At 30.5% G+C, this 16,019-nt stretch overlaps 2 protein-coding genes across 2 annotated transcripts; both read right to left on the reverse strand.

The window, feature by feature from the left end:
- Positions 1 to 3,007: 3,007 nt before the first annotated feature.
- LOC124940131 (protein NEDD1-like) lies at positions 3,008 to 9,235 on the reverse strand. Its single transcript, XM_047480615.1, has 10 exons — positions 8,968 to 9,235; positions 8,783 to 8,895; positions 7,156 to 7,416; positions 6,952 to 7,056; positions 6,217 to 6,282; positions 5,875 to 6,096; positions 4,454 to 4,996; positions 3,652 to 4,242; positions 3,375 to 3,557; positions 3,008 to 3,298 (listed from the first exon to the last, which is right to left on the reverse strand). The coding sequence occupies exons 1-10, from the start codon at positions 9,122 to 9,124 to the stop codon at positions 3,191 to 3,193; spliced, it is 2,349 nt and encodes a 782-aa protein (XP_047336571.1). The 5' UTR covers positions 9,125 to 9,235; the 3' UTR covers positions 3,008 to 3,190.
- Positions 9,236 to 15,255: 6,020 nt separating this feature from the next.
- Positions 15,256 to 16,019, reverse strand: LOC124939334. Its single transcript, XM_047479816.1, has 2 exons — positions 15,522 to 16,019; positions 15,256 to 15,444 (listed from the first exon to the last, which is right to left on the reverse strand). Exons 1-2 carry the CDS (start codon positions 16,017 to 16,019, stop codon positions 15,256 to 15,258), a joined length of 687 nt encoding a protein of 228 aa, XP_047335772.1.

A 16,019-nucleotide genomic window follows, 5' to 3' on the forward strand; every position in this document is an offset into this window, starting at 1 on the left:
TTTGATTATATATTTTAATACTATTATTTAAATTATTGTTTTAATTAAAAATATATATACAGAAATATTACAAATCATCTCTTTTTAAATTATTAACGATTTTGTTGCTATTCTAGATTCACCTCCCACAGTATTTGTGTGTATGCATCTATGTTCTTGACAATGAAATGATTATTATTATATAAAAATAATAATTTAAGTATTTATATAATATAAATTATTAAATTTAGGATAAAGTTAATAACGAGTTATAAAGTTAAAATATATTTTTTTAATAAAACTGAGTTTAAATAAACTATATGTAGTTTTTAAATAAGGGTTTGGTTGAGAAAATAATTTTTTTTAGTTTTATCTGTGATTTATCTTAAAATCTTTGTTCGCTAAAAATTATGAAAAAATTGATTTTTAAAATTTGAAGATTAATTTATTTTTTGATTTTAGAGGATATGGTGTAGGTAGGAGAACGATGGTTTAGAGAGATAAAATTAGAAGATAATTTTAATATTTAAATAATAAAATTATTTAATTTTATGATTAATAAGATTTTTAAACTATAAGATAAAAATTGAGTTTTATTTAAAAAATTCTTCTATCAAACGAGCTCTAAATTAACATAATATAATATAGATTGTTTTGGAAAAGTGAATTTTAATTAAATTATTTTTTAGAAGTGACCCCACGTATGGTGGGCTAGTTGACTGACCCTACATGGGTGGTGCACGTGGCCATATCAGCTAGTCCCTGCCGGTGAAGATGCAAATACTAAACATTTTATTTATTTATTTATTTATTTATTTATTTTTAAATAAATAAATCAAGCTCAAATAAGCTCTTGTTGTAATGAAACAAATTTAAAAATTATTTCTAAATACTGAGTTATTAATAAAATGTATAAAACAATATTTTACCTAATGAACTATTTCTGAAAAAAAATGAAAAATGAATGCTTATTTAGTTATTTTAAAAACTTATTCACTCATATTAATAGTGCATGTCTTATGCTTTATTATTCTATATTATTGGATCAAAATTTCTTTTTACAAACAGTTTGCATTTAAAGTAAATATAGACTTTGGTTAAGTTTAAAATCAGAAAAGAGCTTCTTGTTTATAAAGATGTAACATTGGACTATCTTGATGATTCTAATTTGTGTTTTTGAAATAAAAAATAAGGGGGGAATGAGAAGGATATACAGATTGGAAATAAATAAATAAATTACAAATCCATATAAATTGTCTTACCAACAAAATAAAAGGGTTTATAAATTGTACAAAGTTCTTACAAATTCTCAATTTATTTCATTCAAAATAATTCAATAAAGGATATCCAGCATTTTCAGATACTTAATGGCTTCATAGCATGAATGAATCAAACCAAACAATTAGTTATTTAAAAAAAAAAAACACCCATTTATTTATTACAATCTCAATTAAATAGTAAAAAATAAAAATAATTCAAATTATAGACATAATGTGTTCTAAGTTATTCAAATCATACTCAAGCATTCATAGAAAAAATCATCACCCATGTGTGATTACTAAAAATAAAATATCAATTCTAATAAATAAATAAAATGTCACAAGCTACATAAGAGTATAAAATACCGGTGAATATTAGGAAACATTTTTAAGTATTATTACTATATGTATCAAGTTTATATGTTTCACTAAACATTTAATCAATAAAAGTCACATTTCACACCACTTAATATATGCAAACTTGTAACTTTTAAAAGATAAAAATTTAATAACTTAGTTTAAGTGTTAAGAGTCTTGCTTAAGAGATCTCGAGTTCGATTTCAACTAAAATATCTTACTTTAAAATAAATGGTCACGACGGTGAAATCGTTCTAGTTTCTCATAAAGTTAAAATAATATATTTGATAAACTATATATAGCCTTAATATATAAAAATTTATTGACAATCTCATACTTACAAGAATATAACACAAATGATAAACTACATCTTAATTTATGTATGAGTAATAACTAGGTTGTTTCATTTTCTAAATATATAATAAAAATTAGAAATCTAGTGATAATCCCATACTTTCAAGAAACTAGCACAAATAATAAACTATGGGCTTATTGAAAAAACAAATATATCATTTACAAAAATAGTCAATCATTTACAAAAAAAATATGCCTAATATGAACTTATTTGAAAACTCCATTTTCTTAATTTAGAAAGGCCAACAATAAAATATCATTTACAAATATGCTTTATATTTAGAAACAATTCACACTATCAAATCCCAAATTGAGACATCAAAAACCCATACATTGAGACATCCAAATTGAGCTTCTTTTGTCACCATAATTTATTCCCTAAGGGGGGTTTCTATTTTCCCAGGAGATTTTAAGTTTTTTTTTTTTTTTGTGTGTGTGTGTGTGCGCGCTTTCATCAATATTTATATTATAAATTAAAATATTAAAATTTTTTATTTAATTATTTATAATATATTAAAAATATTTTAATTATTTTACCCAAATATAAAATTTGAATATACTCTTTTTTATAAATGATTTGGAAAAGAATAAAAAAAATAAAAATAGAAAGATCAAGACTAATTTGTTCAACTTATTATATAAGCTAAATATTTATATATATTTATTTGTGATAACTTATTTAACATTTTTTTTTGAATTAAGATTTATCATGTTTATAACCTTAATGAAATTAGCAATATTTTGTTATATAAAACAAAAGTTGATTTGATATTCGATTATTTTAATTTTCATTATTATTTTAAAATATACTGTTTATATTTTATAAAATAAAATTATTTTAACTAATAAATTAAGTAATTTAATAAATAAATATAATAAAAAATTCTAATCTAACTCAAATTTTTTTAACAACCTATACAAAAAATTCTAATTTTTTTTATTTCCTTAGTTTATCAACTAAAATATTAAAATACACTTATTTTATATTTATAAAATTTAAACTTTTTATAATAATTCAACAAATTAAAACCATGTTTTTAAATCAATAACCCAACATGAAAAAGCTCCATGAGAAAGATTTAATTTCCTCAAGTCAATTCAATCAATAAAATCAAATCTATGCACAAATGAATCTTTTTTACCTATTCTACTTTCCATTTTCACATCTTCCATTCCAAATTTAATTGCCAAAATATCAAGCAATGCTATAAACACTAACAAAAAAATATGGGACACAAAAATCACAACAGTTTTCTAAGCTGCTGATTTTCCTTGCGAAGTGCCTGAACTTCCTTCATAAGCTCGGCTTGGTTTTCCAGTATTAGACTCATCATACCCGACATTTCCACCTGTTTAAAACGAGTTAAGTGAGTTGAAACAAACAATAAATAATAATACGCAAGTAAAAAAAACAAGCAAAAACACCTCTTGCATATGGAACTGTCTCAATATTTCAATATGAATATTCCTTGTATCCTCGCGGATTGATTTCTGGAATGGTTCGAGAGTTTCTTCAAGCGTGCGCTGAAACAGTTGTATTGTGAAAGAACTCCCTTGTTCTGTCACAAGTTGAGAAGAGGTTTCTTGTGGCTGGGAGACTCCTCCTCGCTGTCATGAAATTACAGGTCAATGATATTTTTAAAGAACAAATATGAATGATTTTCTTTCATTGATAAAGATATGTGTGGAATACAATACTTACATTGATTGGAGGAAGCGAGCCTGATTCTGAAGCGAATGTTATATCAGATCTAGCCATGGAAGCATTCAAAAGTTCATCCCTTGTCTCAATACCAGTTTTCTTAGTTTTAGGCGAGGCCATAGAAAGTGATGCTGCTGCGTCGCTAAATGAAGGCGAAGCACTTATTCTCTCAGCATAGGATGAAAATCTCCGAGGACGGTTTAATAAGGTGCCCAAAGAATCTAGGTTTGACATGCTGGTGGTTACGCTTTTTATATCTCTAGTGGAGGAGGGATTTTCCAATGGTTCAAATGTTGAAATATCATCGTGGTTTGAAGAAATGTCTTTAGTTCTCAAGTTTGTCAAGCCTAGGGTTGAGCTCATTGACAAAGTAGGATCCATTGATCCCATGAGTGTAGTAGATCCTGTCGTCAGGCTACTGGACAATGTTGCAAATCGAGATGGTAAATTGATTGAATGTCGAAGTTGATATTTATCTGAGAATCTTACACCACCCCAGGATTCTGGATGTGTAATTGTGGAATCATTACTACTCATAGAAGATTCAGCACTTGTAGATGACAATTGTGAGAATGAGAGTGTACTATCCTCCTGCATAAAAGAAAACACAATTCTACCTTAATTTACTTATATAACATTAATTGTTTTCGAATGTGGCCAATTTATTTGCATTATCAGGATTTGTTCGCTTCTATAGCGGTTCAGAATTATTTAGAAATAAGTAAATGTAAAGTTGTTCAGTTGATCCATCAAGAAGAGAGAAGAAAAGAAAAAACAATAATGATTTCCAAGGAGAAGGAACCTGTTTGGAAGACGTGGTAGATTTCCAGTCAAAAATTGGATGAGGATCAGTACTGCCTTCTGAAAGAGGAAATCTCTTACTAGGTGAAGGGAAAAGGGAAGAAAACTTATTATCAATTGGTGGATGAACTTTCTTTTCTCCTTGATCGTCCCAAAGTTTTTCAATGGAAGGTTTAATAGACTGAACCTCCACAACTGGAGAAAATACTCCCATATCATCTTTGAAACTATAACGGGGAGGATGTAATCTAGTCAAATTTCCACTTGTCCACAAACTGCTTTTATATGGGGTTGTTTCCTCTGCTGCTATAGATGATGAATCAAGTGAAGTTGAAATAGACGAGTCCATTGATGGACCTGAACGACCACTGTTTCGTGAAGCAGCAGTTGTTGAAAGGATTGAAGAAGATGTAATAGAAGGCAATGGATCAGGCATAAGTACTGAGTCTTCAGTAGCACCTCCAAGAAGAGCAGTTTCGGCTGAGCAACTCTTTTCGTCCACCATAACTGGTTTTGATCTTTGCCAAGATAGACTTGTCACATCCTGAAAAGCATTAGGAATAACTTTAGTACCTATTATCACTGAATCCGTCATTTTTGTAATTCAAATAGAATAAGGTCATTTTATAAACAAGCATCAAAGAATAAGAAGAAAGTAAAAGAGTATCAAACCTCCTTTTGTAGTTGTGATAATTAAGTCTAACTTTTTTGTTCAACCTACTAAACTGGATATTCTCTCTGACAAAGCAAACTATAAACTGAACAAGAATCAATTATCTGATTGATAAGAGTTTTTTTTCACCTGACAAAATAAGTCTGGATAAACTTTTAGATACAATATTAAGTTTAACCAAAATGTTAATGTCTCTAAGTACAAGTCTATGGCGTGATAGCCTTCTCTTTTGATATCCCACATGCACCACATTCAAGCACTGTTTATCTTTTATCTTAATACACATTCTATCCTTGGTTATTAATAATACGAAAAACATGGATGCAATATAAAATATTTCAAGGACTCCCTATTCTATTTGGTATAATTACTGAATGGACACTCTTAATGGCACCCACAAGCAAAATGAAATTATATGTGGAAACTTGAAGCCTTATGTAAAGTTAGTATTAAATCTTTCTCTTCTTCTAAAATCCTTTAGAATCTACCAAGAACACCTCCAAGACATGTCAGTCTTAGAATGCATTATCCATCCAAAGCTCTAAACACGTAAACAAAATAAGCAGAAAAAGGTAACCATTTATAAGCTAACTCCTCATATCTATAAGTAAAACCATGACTGACAACTATGGAGATGGTTAGGAGGATATCCATTTCAAGAAAATGCCAATTAGCAGAACATATATGAATTTTACAAGAGAACTTAGTAAATCTGAGATGAAAGAAGAGTAATGCATCAAAACAATCACCTCGGAATTCCCATAAGCTCGAAGTACAGTAAATGGCTGAGGTTTACCACGGATATCATAGAATACCACCCGCCCATTGCTCGTACCAGCTGCTAATATCAAACCATCATCTCTAAAAGCCAGTGAAGAGAAAGGTGCTTCATAAGGGATGCAAAACGATGGCCTTCTACTTCCTGAGTCAAAAGTGTATAACTTCTTGTCGAGACCCACACTAGCTATTATCTGTCATGTGGAAAAATGTCAGGACTACTCTGCAATAAATGTGTCGCTTCTTTTTAAAAAATTGATTGTTCAAGTGAACTCAAAAACTGTCAAAAAAAGCTACAGTCCAGAATAAGAAACCTTATCATTTGACGGAGAGAAACTAACACCACCAGTTGGAGCTGAATGTTGCTTCAACCAAGAAACCTATGGGGAAGTTGAGAGACAAAATATTGTTCAAAAAAATAGACATCATGTACATATGAGAAAGGTGATTGTGCTAACAATATATTTGGTTGAGGTTGCACTGCAAAAAACTGATACAATTTTAAAAGAGGAATTCAATTTCACATACATTCTTTAGTGAAGCCTTCATGTACACAAAGATATCAATCAATTTATATTTATAATTGTTAAGAGCAATAAGTTGAGTATACATTGCAAGAAACAGTATATTTCCTATGAATAAATTAAAATGTAGACTAATAAGGATTAGTTGTTTCAGAGATTTTATACAATCATTTTGACTATGACCAATATTGTTATGAGCTATAAGGCATCTTTGTAAATGAATAAATGTAATTTCTTCCAGTGATGAAATTGGTTTCCTCTCTTAAACAACTTCTAGGCCTTGTTTGATCTAGGTTTATTTGAATAACCAAGTGGTTATTTTCAAATAACCTTGTTTTATGTAGGTTCTTAAAAATAAATTCATTTGGGCAAATACATTAGGGTTATAAATACATACATCAAACCAGGCCTTAGTGAAAGGAAAACAATGTTTTAGTGGATATTCTCTCAGCTTTAGCAGGACCAGATATGGATGCTTCAGTGTAGCTTCAATGATCTGAAATCACGAAACTTTTGATTCCATACCTTAGGACTCCGACCAGTTGTGTCCCACAGATGAACAGATCCATCATCACCAGCTGTCGCCAAAAGATGCCTGCTCATCCGAGAATAATCAAGCACTCTTAGCACCTAGGCACAAGAAAAAGATAATCATTTTAAGGATACGTATAAAGTACAATATATCAAAACCAAGACAATTATTAAAAACATAAGAAGTGATGCAAGAACCTGATTATGTGGATCCTTTAGTTCAGTTACGCGTGCACCAGAAGCAAGATTATGAAGTAAAAGATCCCCATTGATGCTGATTGAAGCCAAGTGCTCATCTTTAACGTTATACATTGCTCCAGTAATTGTTGCAGTATGACCTCTCAGCCACTTGATACAGCGTTTTCTCTGCAAATCCCAAATCCTCACCACCTTACCGCTTCCTCCAGAACACATATATCTAGATCCCTTGTTGCTAAAGTGGATGCTCATTATTGATTCCTGTAAAGCAATTAATTGGGACTCTGACTGACTGCAGACGCTATGAATGAAGTACTAAATACGAGCAAACTTATGTTTGGTGGACCAATATACATTGCAGCAAGAGTAGAAAACTAGAAACAAGACTCCAGAAGTAATTAGATCTCTAGACCATAAAGCTTTCATTAAAGAAGATACGGAAAACATAATATTGATTAAATCAGCTGATGAAAGTCCAGTTAGAAGCTCGATGCACTTTAGAGATGTCGGGAGATGAGAGTTGCTATATATAATCTGCTACAGGTGTTAGTTCACTTATATCCAAACATAGTTCGATTGCACTTCGAAAAATTATATTCTAGAGATGCATCCCTGTCGAAGGAAAAAGAATCTATTGACAATAGTCTAGTCAGGTTGGAGCAGTATGAATTTTTATCCTTCAACAAAAGAAGTTGAGAGAAATAGCTACCAAAATTAAACATAACCAATGTGCTGTACAGCTTCGAGAAGCATACTACTGGACTTTGGTACTCAAAAGAAATGTCATATTAGCATACATAGCTTTGAATGGAAGGCTAGTCTTTTGTAAACAAAATTTGTTAACTGAAACATGGTTTTGGGACGCAAACACAATACTTATGGAACGATTGCATTAATGTTGTGTCACAGCTTATTTTATATCATTTCTTTTAGCTGTTTTTTAATTTTATTTTAGCCTTTTATATCCAAGGCCATGTAGCTCTTTTGTATTGGAGTAGAGTTTTGCTTCTATGTTGTAACTGACATGGGCTAAGGTTTCTTTAGTATTGATAGAGTAGTGGGTATGCTGAATATGATGAAGAAACACTGTATCCTCATCTCTATCAATCTTTTCCCATCTTAACTCTCCTCTGTTCTCATCTCTTTCTGGATCTAGTTTTAACTATACCATGTTCTCAGTGCAGAATTTTCAAATAACAAGTTAGACGCTTACATAAGGTGACCACCGCTAGATGCCACGCCAAAATTCCAAATGACATTCTGTTAAACAAGGAAACTAGTGCTAAAAGCATTCAAAAGATAATCAAGACAAACATTTTCAAGTTTAGGTGCAGGATATGGTGGCCTTTCTTATGAGTGTTTGCTTTTCTCTATTTAGTTCAAACTCTCAGTCCTTATCATTGTCTACAGTAATTTCTTGAATTCAAATTGGAAGATTCCCATGTGTTAACATCCAATCTAATGTTCATTAACTCACTATCTACTACAAAATTCTAAATTCTTGTCAAGCTTACATTATAATAGTTAACAAGAAAGCAACTTTCATCAATTTTACCTATTACATCACACTATTAAAGTTAATTCTCAAACTAATCTTACAAAAATCCACTACAAAAAGCAATGTTACCTCAATGTTATCTCCAACATCGTTTCCAGCCAAAGGAATAGTCCCCATACTCTGTCCGTTTTTCCTCCATAGTGATATCTTCTTGTCGTCTCCAGCACTGGCAACAACCAAATCTGCAAAGAAATTAGGGCAAATTTCAGATCATACCATTTAAAACATGAATTGTGTATCTTTGTTATGCTTACTAGTGTGATTCCACTTGACCGAGTTCACTTGAAAACCCGGGGAAGGAGTGTAACTGAATATGCAAGGATCGCCGGACTCAGCGGAGACATCGAATAGTTTAACGGTGTCGCCGCCGGCAGCGGCGAGGATACCAGATGTAGATTCCCCGAAATTCATGATTCCCCCTTTGAAGCAGCTGGTTGAGAGAGAAAGAAAGAGAGAAATGGATAGCAGGTATCGAGACCTAAGTATAAAGCATTCTCTTTCCCGATTTGTTTGAGTTTTAGATTTGCACTGGGCGGGGAGACTAAACATCATGCTGTGTATTCTTTTTAATATTTTGTACTCTTTTTTTTTTCAAAATAAATTCATATTTATTAATATTTTGAATTCTATTATTCAAAAGTTTTAGTTTGATTTTTTCACTAAATAAATTAATTTCAATTAAATTTTATTATTAATACATTTATAACTTTATCTATTTTGTTTTATAGTATTTTAAAAAAAGTTTATTATTATTGTATTTATAACAAAATTTTATTTCCTATTTTGATATATGTAGAAACTTTACGAATTTCATTGTACAGTCTCAAGTGTAAAGTGTCTAGTGTCAAGTGCTGAGCCCGAGTTTTATATTGCCCATCAAGTAAAAAAGTTAAAAAAAAATATTGGGCAACTCTTGTTTTAGTTTTAAAAAAAGATAAAATATTTGTTTATGATGAGATTTGAATAAAAATTCTTAATTTTCGTTCTCAATAACTATGTTAAACTATTTTATATTTTAAAATATAATAAATTTAACTAAATATTTTATTTTTTATGAAATGGGTTGCCCTAAAGTTGGGTGCAGCCTGATCATACCCGATGGTCGACTCAGTTTACGAGCATATGAAATATGAGCCTTATAAGATTCCATACAAACATGAGTTGTTATAAACTTTTGATTTCAATAACAATTTCACTTTTTTCTTCTCTTCAAATCTCAATTGAATATTTCTTTAGTTTCAATTGGAGATTACCTTCAAAATTTTGCACTTGACGAGTATATATCCTTTAATTTCAACTCTATTATTTGATAGGACAAATACAACAATATACATTCTGAACCCTTTATTTTCTCTTAATAAGGTAGTGTGATACATTCATAACACAAACTACTTAATTTTGGTGTTTGAGAGTGAACAAATCATTTTTCAAAACTGAATCTTGACAACTATTTCTTTTGTATGTAGTTTTACATTTTTTATTCAATCAAATAAGTAAAAATATACCTACAGAATTTAGTTCACTCAAGAAACTCAATTTATTCTTGTTCTATAATCAAATCAACTAACATGAGCCATTCCTATAAACTTGAGTGATTCGAAAACTGAAGAGACTATAATTAAGTTTTAACCACATATTTGGTTTAATCCCTCTAAACTAGTCTATGCCTAAATCTTTAATTTCTCGATCTTCGAAACGATGCATCTTTACCCTTTGCGAAAAATTTACCTCTTTTGTAAAAACAAGAAAAAAATTAACTATTTTTTTCCTTTTTTTCATTTAGTTGGAAGGAAATTAAATGGTACAGTGGAGAAAAGTATGAATATTATTTTTTAGGTTTAAATCAGTTACAAAATGGTTTAGGATTAATAAATAAATGACCAAGTTTCTATTTAAAACCTAAACATGGGTCGTTTTCACTCATTATGGCTCAAACTTTAAATTAAGTAATATGTGGTCCGAACTATCAAATCTTTTAGTCATTTAAGGTTTTCTGAAATGGACAAAACGTAAAATTTCTTATTCTAACATATATTTTCTCTTTTCTTACTAATTTGTCTCGTTTATAATTGAAATGATATTTACATATGTTTTAGAAATACTATTTTTCAATAATAGTATTTTTTTTCGAGATTTACACACTTTGGTATCAAAGATCAGGGGCGGAGCCAGGATGGAAAATTACCTGGGGCTGACTCCAACTTGTATCTCAGATTTAACTTTCTATGTTCCGTTTTTTTTTAATAAAATTTTCACGATTATTAGAAGATGGAAACTCGTCATGCCCTCTCAATGCACACGTTTGCAAAGTGAGCCACCGAGTGGTTTCAATAGTTGTTGTAAGCCGTAATCTGTTATTTTGTTTTTTATCTGAAGACTGTGCATTTAGTACTTTGTCAATATGACAAGGATATTGTTTAGATTATCAAGATATTCAACTGCCCTATTATGTGGTGAAATATTATATCATATATGCATAACAAAAGAACATTTATCCTCATCATTAACTCGTTTTCAATATTTGAATCCATCTATTGTAAATGTAGGTTTTGAGGTTGCTTATGTTAAAACAAGAAACATGGGAAACAAAAAGCAGCATCTTTCAAAGGAGAGTATTCTAACCAAGTAAATTTCTTAAACCAATGACTTTGGAACCGTCGATTTTGATTTCCAAATTTGGTCGGCGGGTACTCATCCTTAATAGGTTGATATGACCTCATCTTGATATAAGCTCGTCTAATTTCAACCATTTGATTAAAATGATATTTCCATATCAGAATACGTAATGTTGGATCAAGTTTAAGAGAACTTACATCAACATCAATTCTAGGAGATTTGTTAAGTTCTTGAATAGGGATATCAAATTCTTTATTTTAACTTGTGTATTAATATTAATTTATATTTTTCTTAAATTTTTTTGAAATAGTTTAAAATTAAGAAATATAAAACATCATTATTATTATCTTAATTTTTATATTTTACCCTTATAAATAATTTGTATTATTAATTATATTGAAATAAATAAAAAATAATGTATAATTATTATATAAATATAATTTTAAAATAAATAATATTATTATAGATGAGGTCAGGATTTGATCACCTGACCTCATATTCACATTTCAATAATGTAGCCAACTGGGCTAAGCCTCATATGTGAAACAAATATATAAAAAAATTTCTTTTAGCATTTTAATTTAGGTGGGGCTGGAGCCCACCCTAGCCCATGGGTGGCTCCGCCCCCTGTCAAAGATGGTTCAGGTTACTAAAAACATGTGTAATCTAAGAAAAAATTTGAAATGAGATATATTTTGTATTTATTTTTCAAAAAACTTCGATAAGACATAACTTTATGTATTGTTTATCAATTTAGACGTATTTGTATTTTAGATTGAATATTTTTTCAAGATATACACGTTCAAAACTACTGAATACGATTTAAATGCCTTAAAATTGTGTAATGTGAGAATATTAGAAAAATCGAAAGAAAAAAAATTGTTAATTTTTAGAAAATGTAATAAATTAATTAAGAAATAAAAAATATTATGTTAAAATAAGAATACACGCATTATTTTGTGAGAAAACCTTAAATGACTAAAATTGTGATAGCTCGAGTATTATATGCACAATTCAAAAATCGAACCTCATATAATAAAAAAAACACATAAATTCGAACCTCAAATAAATTAATCTATTTTTAATAGTACATATATTTATATAATTTTTTATAATTCATATTGTAACGACAAAATTTGATCTTTTTCAAGAAGAGGTTTTCGTTACTCGATAATTGCGCCTCACAACTCACATTCCTCTCAAGTCTCGAGTGAGACAAGAAACTAAAATGGTAAACTTGATTAAAGTGCATTTAAAAATATCGATTTTGACTAGTTTTGACATTTTAGTGTCGCTACCTAATTTACTACTTGAGAAATTATGAAAAAAAATATTTTACGTGTTTAAACACATTTTAGAACAAAAAATATTGGTTCAGTGCTTGGTTACACGTGAGAAAGGGCTCTCACGCTATGTCTCACGTGAATGTAGTTTAGAGTCTCTACTTTAAACTTTTGGCCATTTAAAATAATAGTATTCTACACCTTATTTATTTATTTATCCAATCATAGTGCACTCTGAAGCTAGTAAATTTAATGATTGAATTACTCCAATTTTCCCATTCATTCACAGTGAATTCTTCTTTTCAAACCTATACACCTTATTTATTTATTTATCCAATCATAGTGCACTCTGAAGCTAGTAAATTTAATGATTAAATTGCTCCAATTTTCCCAATCATTCACAGTGAATTCTTCTTTTCAAACCTAAATAGGTGTCAAGTTTTGTATCATTCTGTTCTTAAGACACGTCAATGTCATGGGCCATAAATCTAAAAATAAAAGTGTTAGTACCTATAGACACGAGTGACGAAACTCCGCAAAAAATGTATGAAATTCCTTCATTCCCTAGTTCAAAGATCTGAATCGTTTTCCTTTTTATCCAAGCTACAACCCTTTTTCATTTTCTTTCCCTAGATCTCCCCATCTTCATGAAAATTCCCCCTTCTTCTCTTTTATACCTCTCCTCTTTGTAAGATCTTGCCTTTTCCTTTTATCTAACAGTTTTTTCGTGGCATCGCGATCCTCCCATCTTTATCATCATCTATCTTCTTTCTTTGGTTTAGAGATCGTTAGGATTTTCCAAAATGGGGTTATGTAGGCTTTGTTTGATGTTTATTAAGGAGAGAGAAACAGTGAGATGATAAAGAAGGGGAAAGGGGGAAAGGGGTTCTGGCTTCTTTGCTTCTCCTGTTGTCCATCCGGGGAAGAGGAAAGAAAATGGATATATAGTGTTGTTTGGTATTCCTATTTTGGAGTCTGGGCATCTGTACGTGGACCTTGTTTGATTTAATTATTTATTTCATTATGCAAAAAATAAATTTCATAAACAAACTCCACCAAGGTAGTCCAGTGATAAGAGTCGACTTAATAGACCAAAATGTCACATGTTCGATTCCATCTAGAAGCGCTTTGAGTTTAAACGGGGGTCATGACTATGGGGTGTCATGCTCGTTTTCATTTATTTCCAAAAAAAATCATAAACAAATTAGATAAAGTCAATTAAATTCCATTTTATTTTTTTTGTTTGATTTAACTATTTTTATTTAATAAACACAAATTTTAATTATAAATAGGGTGTAAAATATGAGTGTCTACAGAATTCTCCTCTTGAATAAAGATTGGAAATTACGACCGAGTTTTAGAAAACGCATGCCCAAGTCTAACATCATAGACACTACATTTGTAAATAACCTAATTTAAAATCCCATTTAGACTTGTATTTATTTATTTATTCGGAAAGCATTAAAAGGATGGATATATAAAAATGACGATCACATGATCGATGATACCCCGATTCTAGTGCTTGTTGGTTGTCTTGTCGGGGGGTTTGGATCTTGAAAGATGTTCGTCTTGCTTCATCTGTGAAATTTGATAGGATTGGTTTTTGACTCTAGTCAAGGTGTTAACTAGTGACGTAAGTATCTCGTCCAGGCATGGATGTCGAGACTAATGAAAATGGTGTATTAATCTCAAGTTATTATCGTTCGAAGACTAGCTATATGAGATAGCTAAAAGGTTTTCATTATTATGTGGATTGATGAACACATTGTATTGACCTTAAGTTTTTATGGTCTAAAGACCATTTATGCGAGATAATTGAAGAGTTTTGCATCATTGTGTGGGTGGACGTTTTATACATACATTAATTTCACGTTATTATAGTCCACAGATCAGTTGCATGAAATAGCCAAGAGGGTTTTCATCGACTTTCAAATCGAGTGGAAAACCAAATACATTAATCGTACGTCACTATATTCCTTAGACCAACTGCGTAGATAGTTAGAGGGTTGGCGCCCTTCCTTAGGTGGGCAACTAAATCATATTAACCTCACGATTCTAGTCCTGAGTGCGTATCTAATTAGTCCGAGTGTATGTGTCTAATTAATCCGAGTTATGTGACATAATTTGTGAGATAGTTAGAGGTTTGCGTCAGCTTGGTAGATTGACGTCTAAACAATTTTATCGGTCTTATGATCACGTAGTTCGGGGAGTAAAGAGCCTAATCACATAAGGGTGGTTTGGGTTGTGTCCCTTGCACTGTGAGCGACTTATAATTATGTTATAAAAATTAACTTGTGTATTAGTACCAAAAAATGATGCTTGACGAAGTACTGCCCATCGTTTTTTCAGCAATCCAAATGTTCTCTCTACTGAATTTATTGTTAAAGAGTGTCGTAGGTTAAATAATTCCTTATAGTTAGAAGAACGATTACCATGACTTGACCATTCATTTAGGTGATAACGAGTAGAACGATAAGGAGCTAAAAAATCCTGGAGTATTTGCATATCCAGCATCAACTAGATAATAATTTCCTAAATAAAATTCAAATTTATTAGTCTTCTTAATGCTACTAATATAAATAAAATTTAAAAAACAATACCAGTCGGCACAAGAAATGGATCCCTTTCTCTCACTAATGCACTTCATAAAACTTTTGAATCTGATGATGAACCTTCCCATCCAGAAAGAACGTAAAGAAATTTCAAACTCTTTCTATCACATACTCCCAAAACATTAGTTGTTATCTGTTGTTTCCTATTTCGATATCTACCTTGATCCTTATGTGGAATAGTCATCTCAACATGTGTTCCATCCAAAGCTCCAAGGCAATCCTAAAAAAATTAAAATTAAACTATATAATTTCTAAAATAATCTACAAATATATGTCAAACTTAATTTTGATACTAACCTTGAATCGTCTCCATTTATGATCATTCTCATCAACATTCTCAACTTGATTAGGTAATCTTATAAAATCTTTACTTAAACTGAGAACCAAGCGTAGTACTTCATGAAAGCGCCTACTAATTGTCTCTAATGAACGAATATAGATACCTCCAAGTACCCGAAGTTTTACTCCATGTCCTAATACAAGTAAGAACATGGCTACAGATTCTTCAACCGTCACATTGCTATTATCTTGTATACCCTTTTCACGCAACAATTCACAAAACATATTGAAACTGTATTTTGTGAATCGTAATAAGTCAAAACAAGTCTTGTCTTTTTCTCCATATAATCTTTTTAACAATATTTTTCTTAATGCATTATTTTCCTCAGTGTCATATCGTGGGACTCTTGGTATAGGTTGTTCTTGTAACCAATCCACAATTGCAATAGTGGTTTGAGTTATCACATCAAGAAGTAATCTTCTTTTTTTTACTTGTACTAAACTGTTATCATCCAT

The sequence above is a fragment of the Impatiens glandulifera genome, chromosome 5, assembly GCF_907164915.1.
Source record: "Impatiens glandulifera chromosome 5, dImpGla2.1, whole genome shotgun sequence".
Taxonomy (NCBI): Eukaryota; Viridiplantae; Streptophyta; class Magnoliopsida; order Ericales; family Balsaminaceae; genus Impatiens; species Impatiens glandulifera.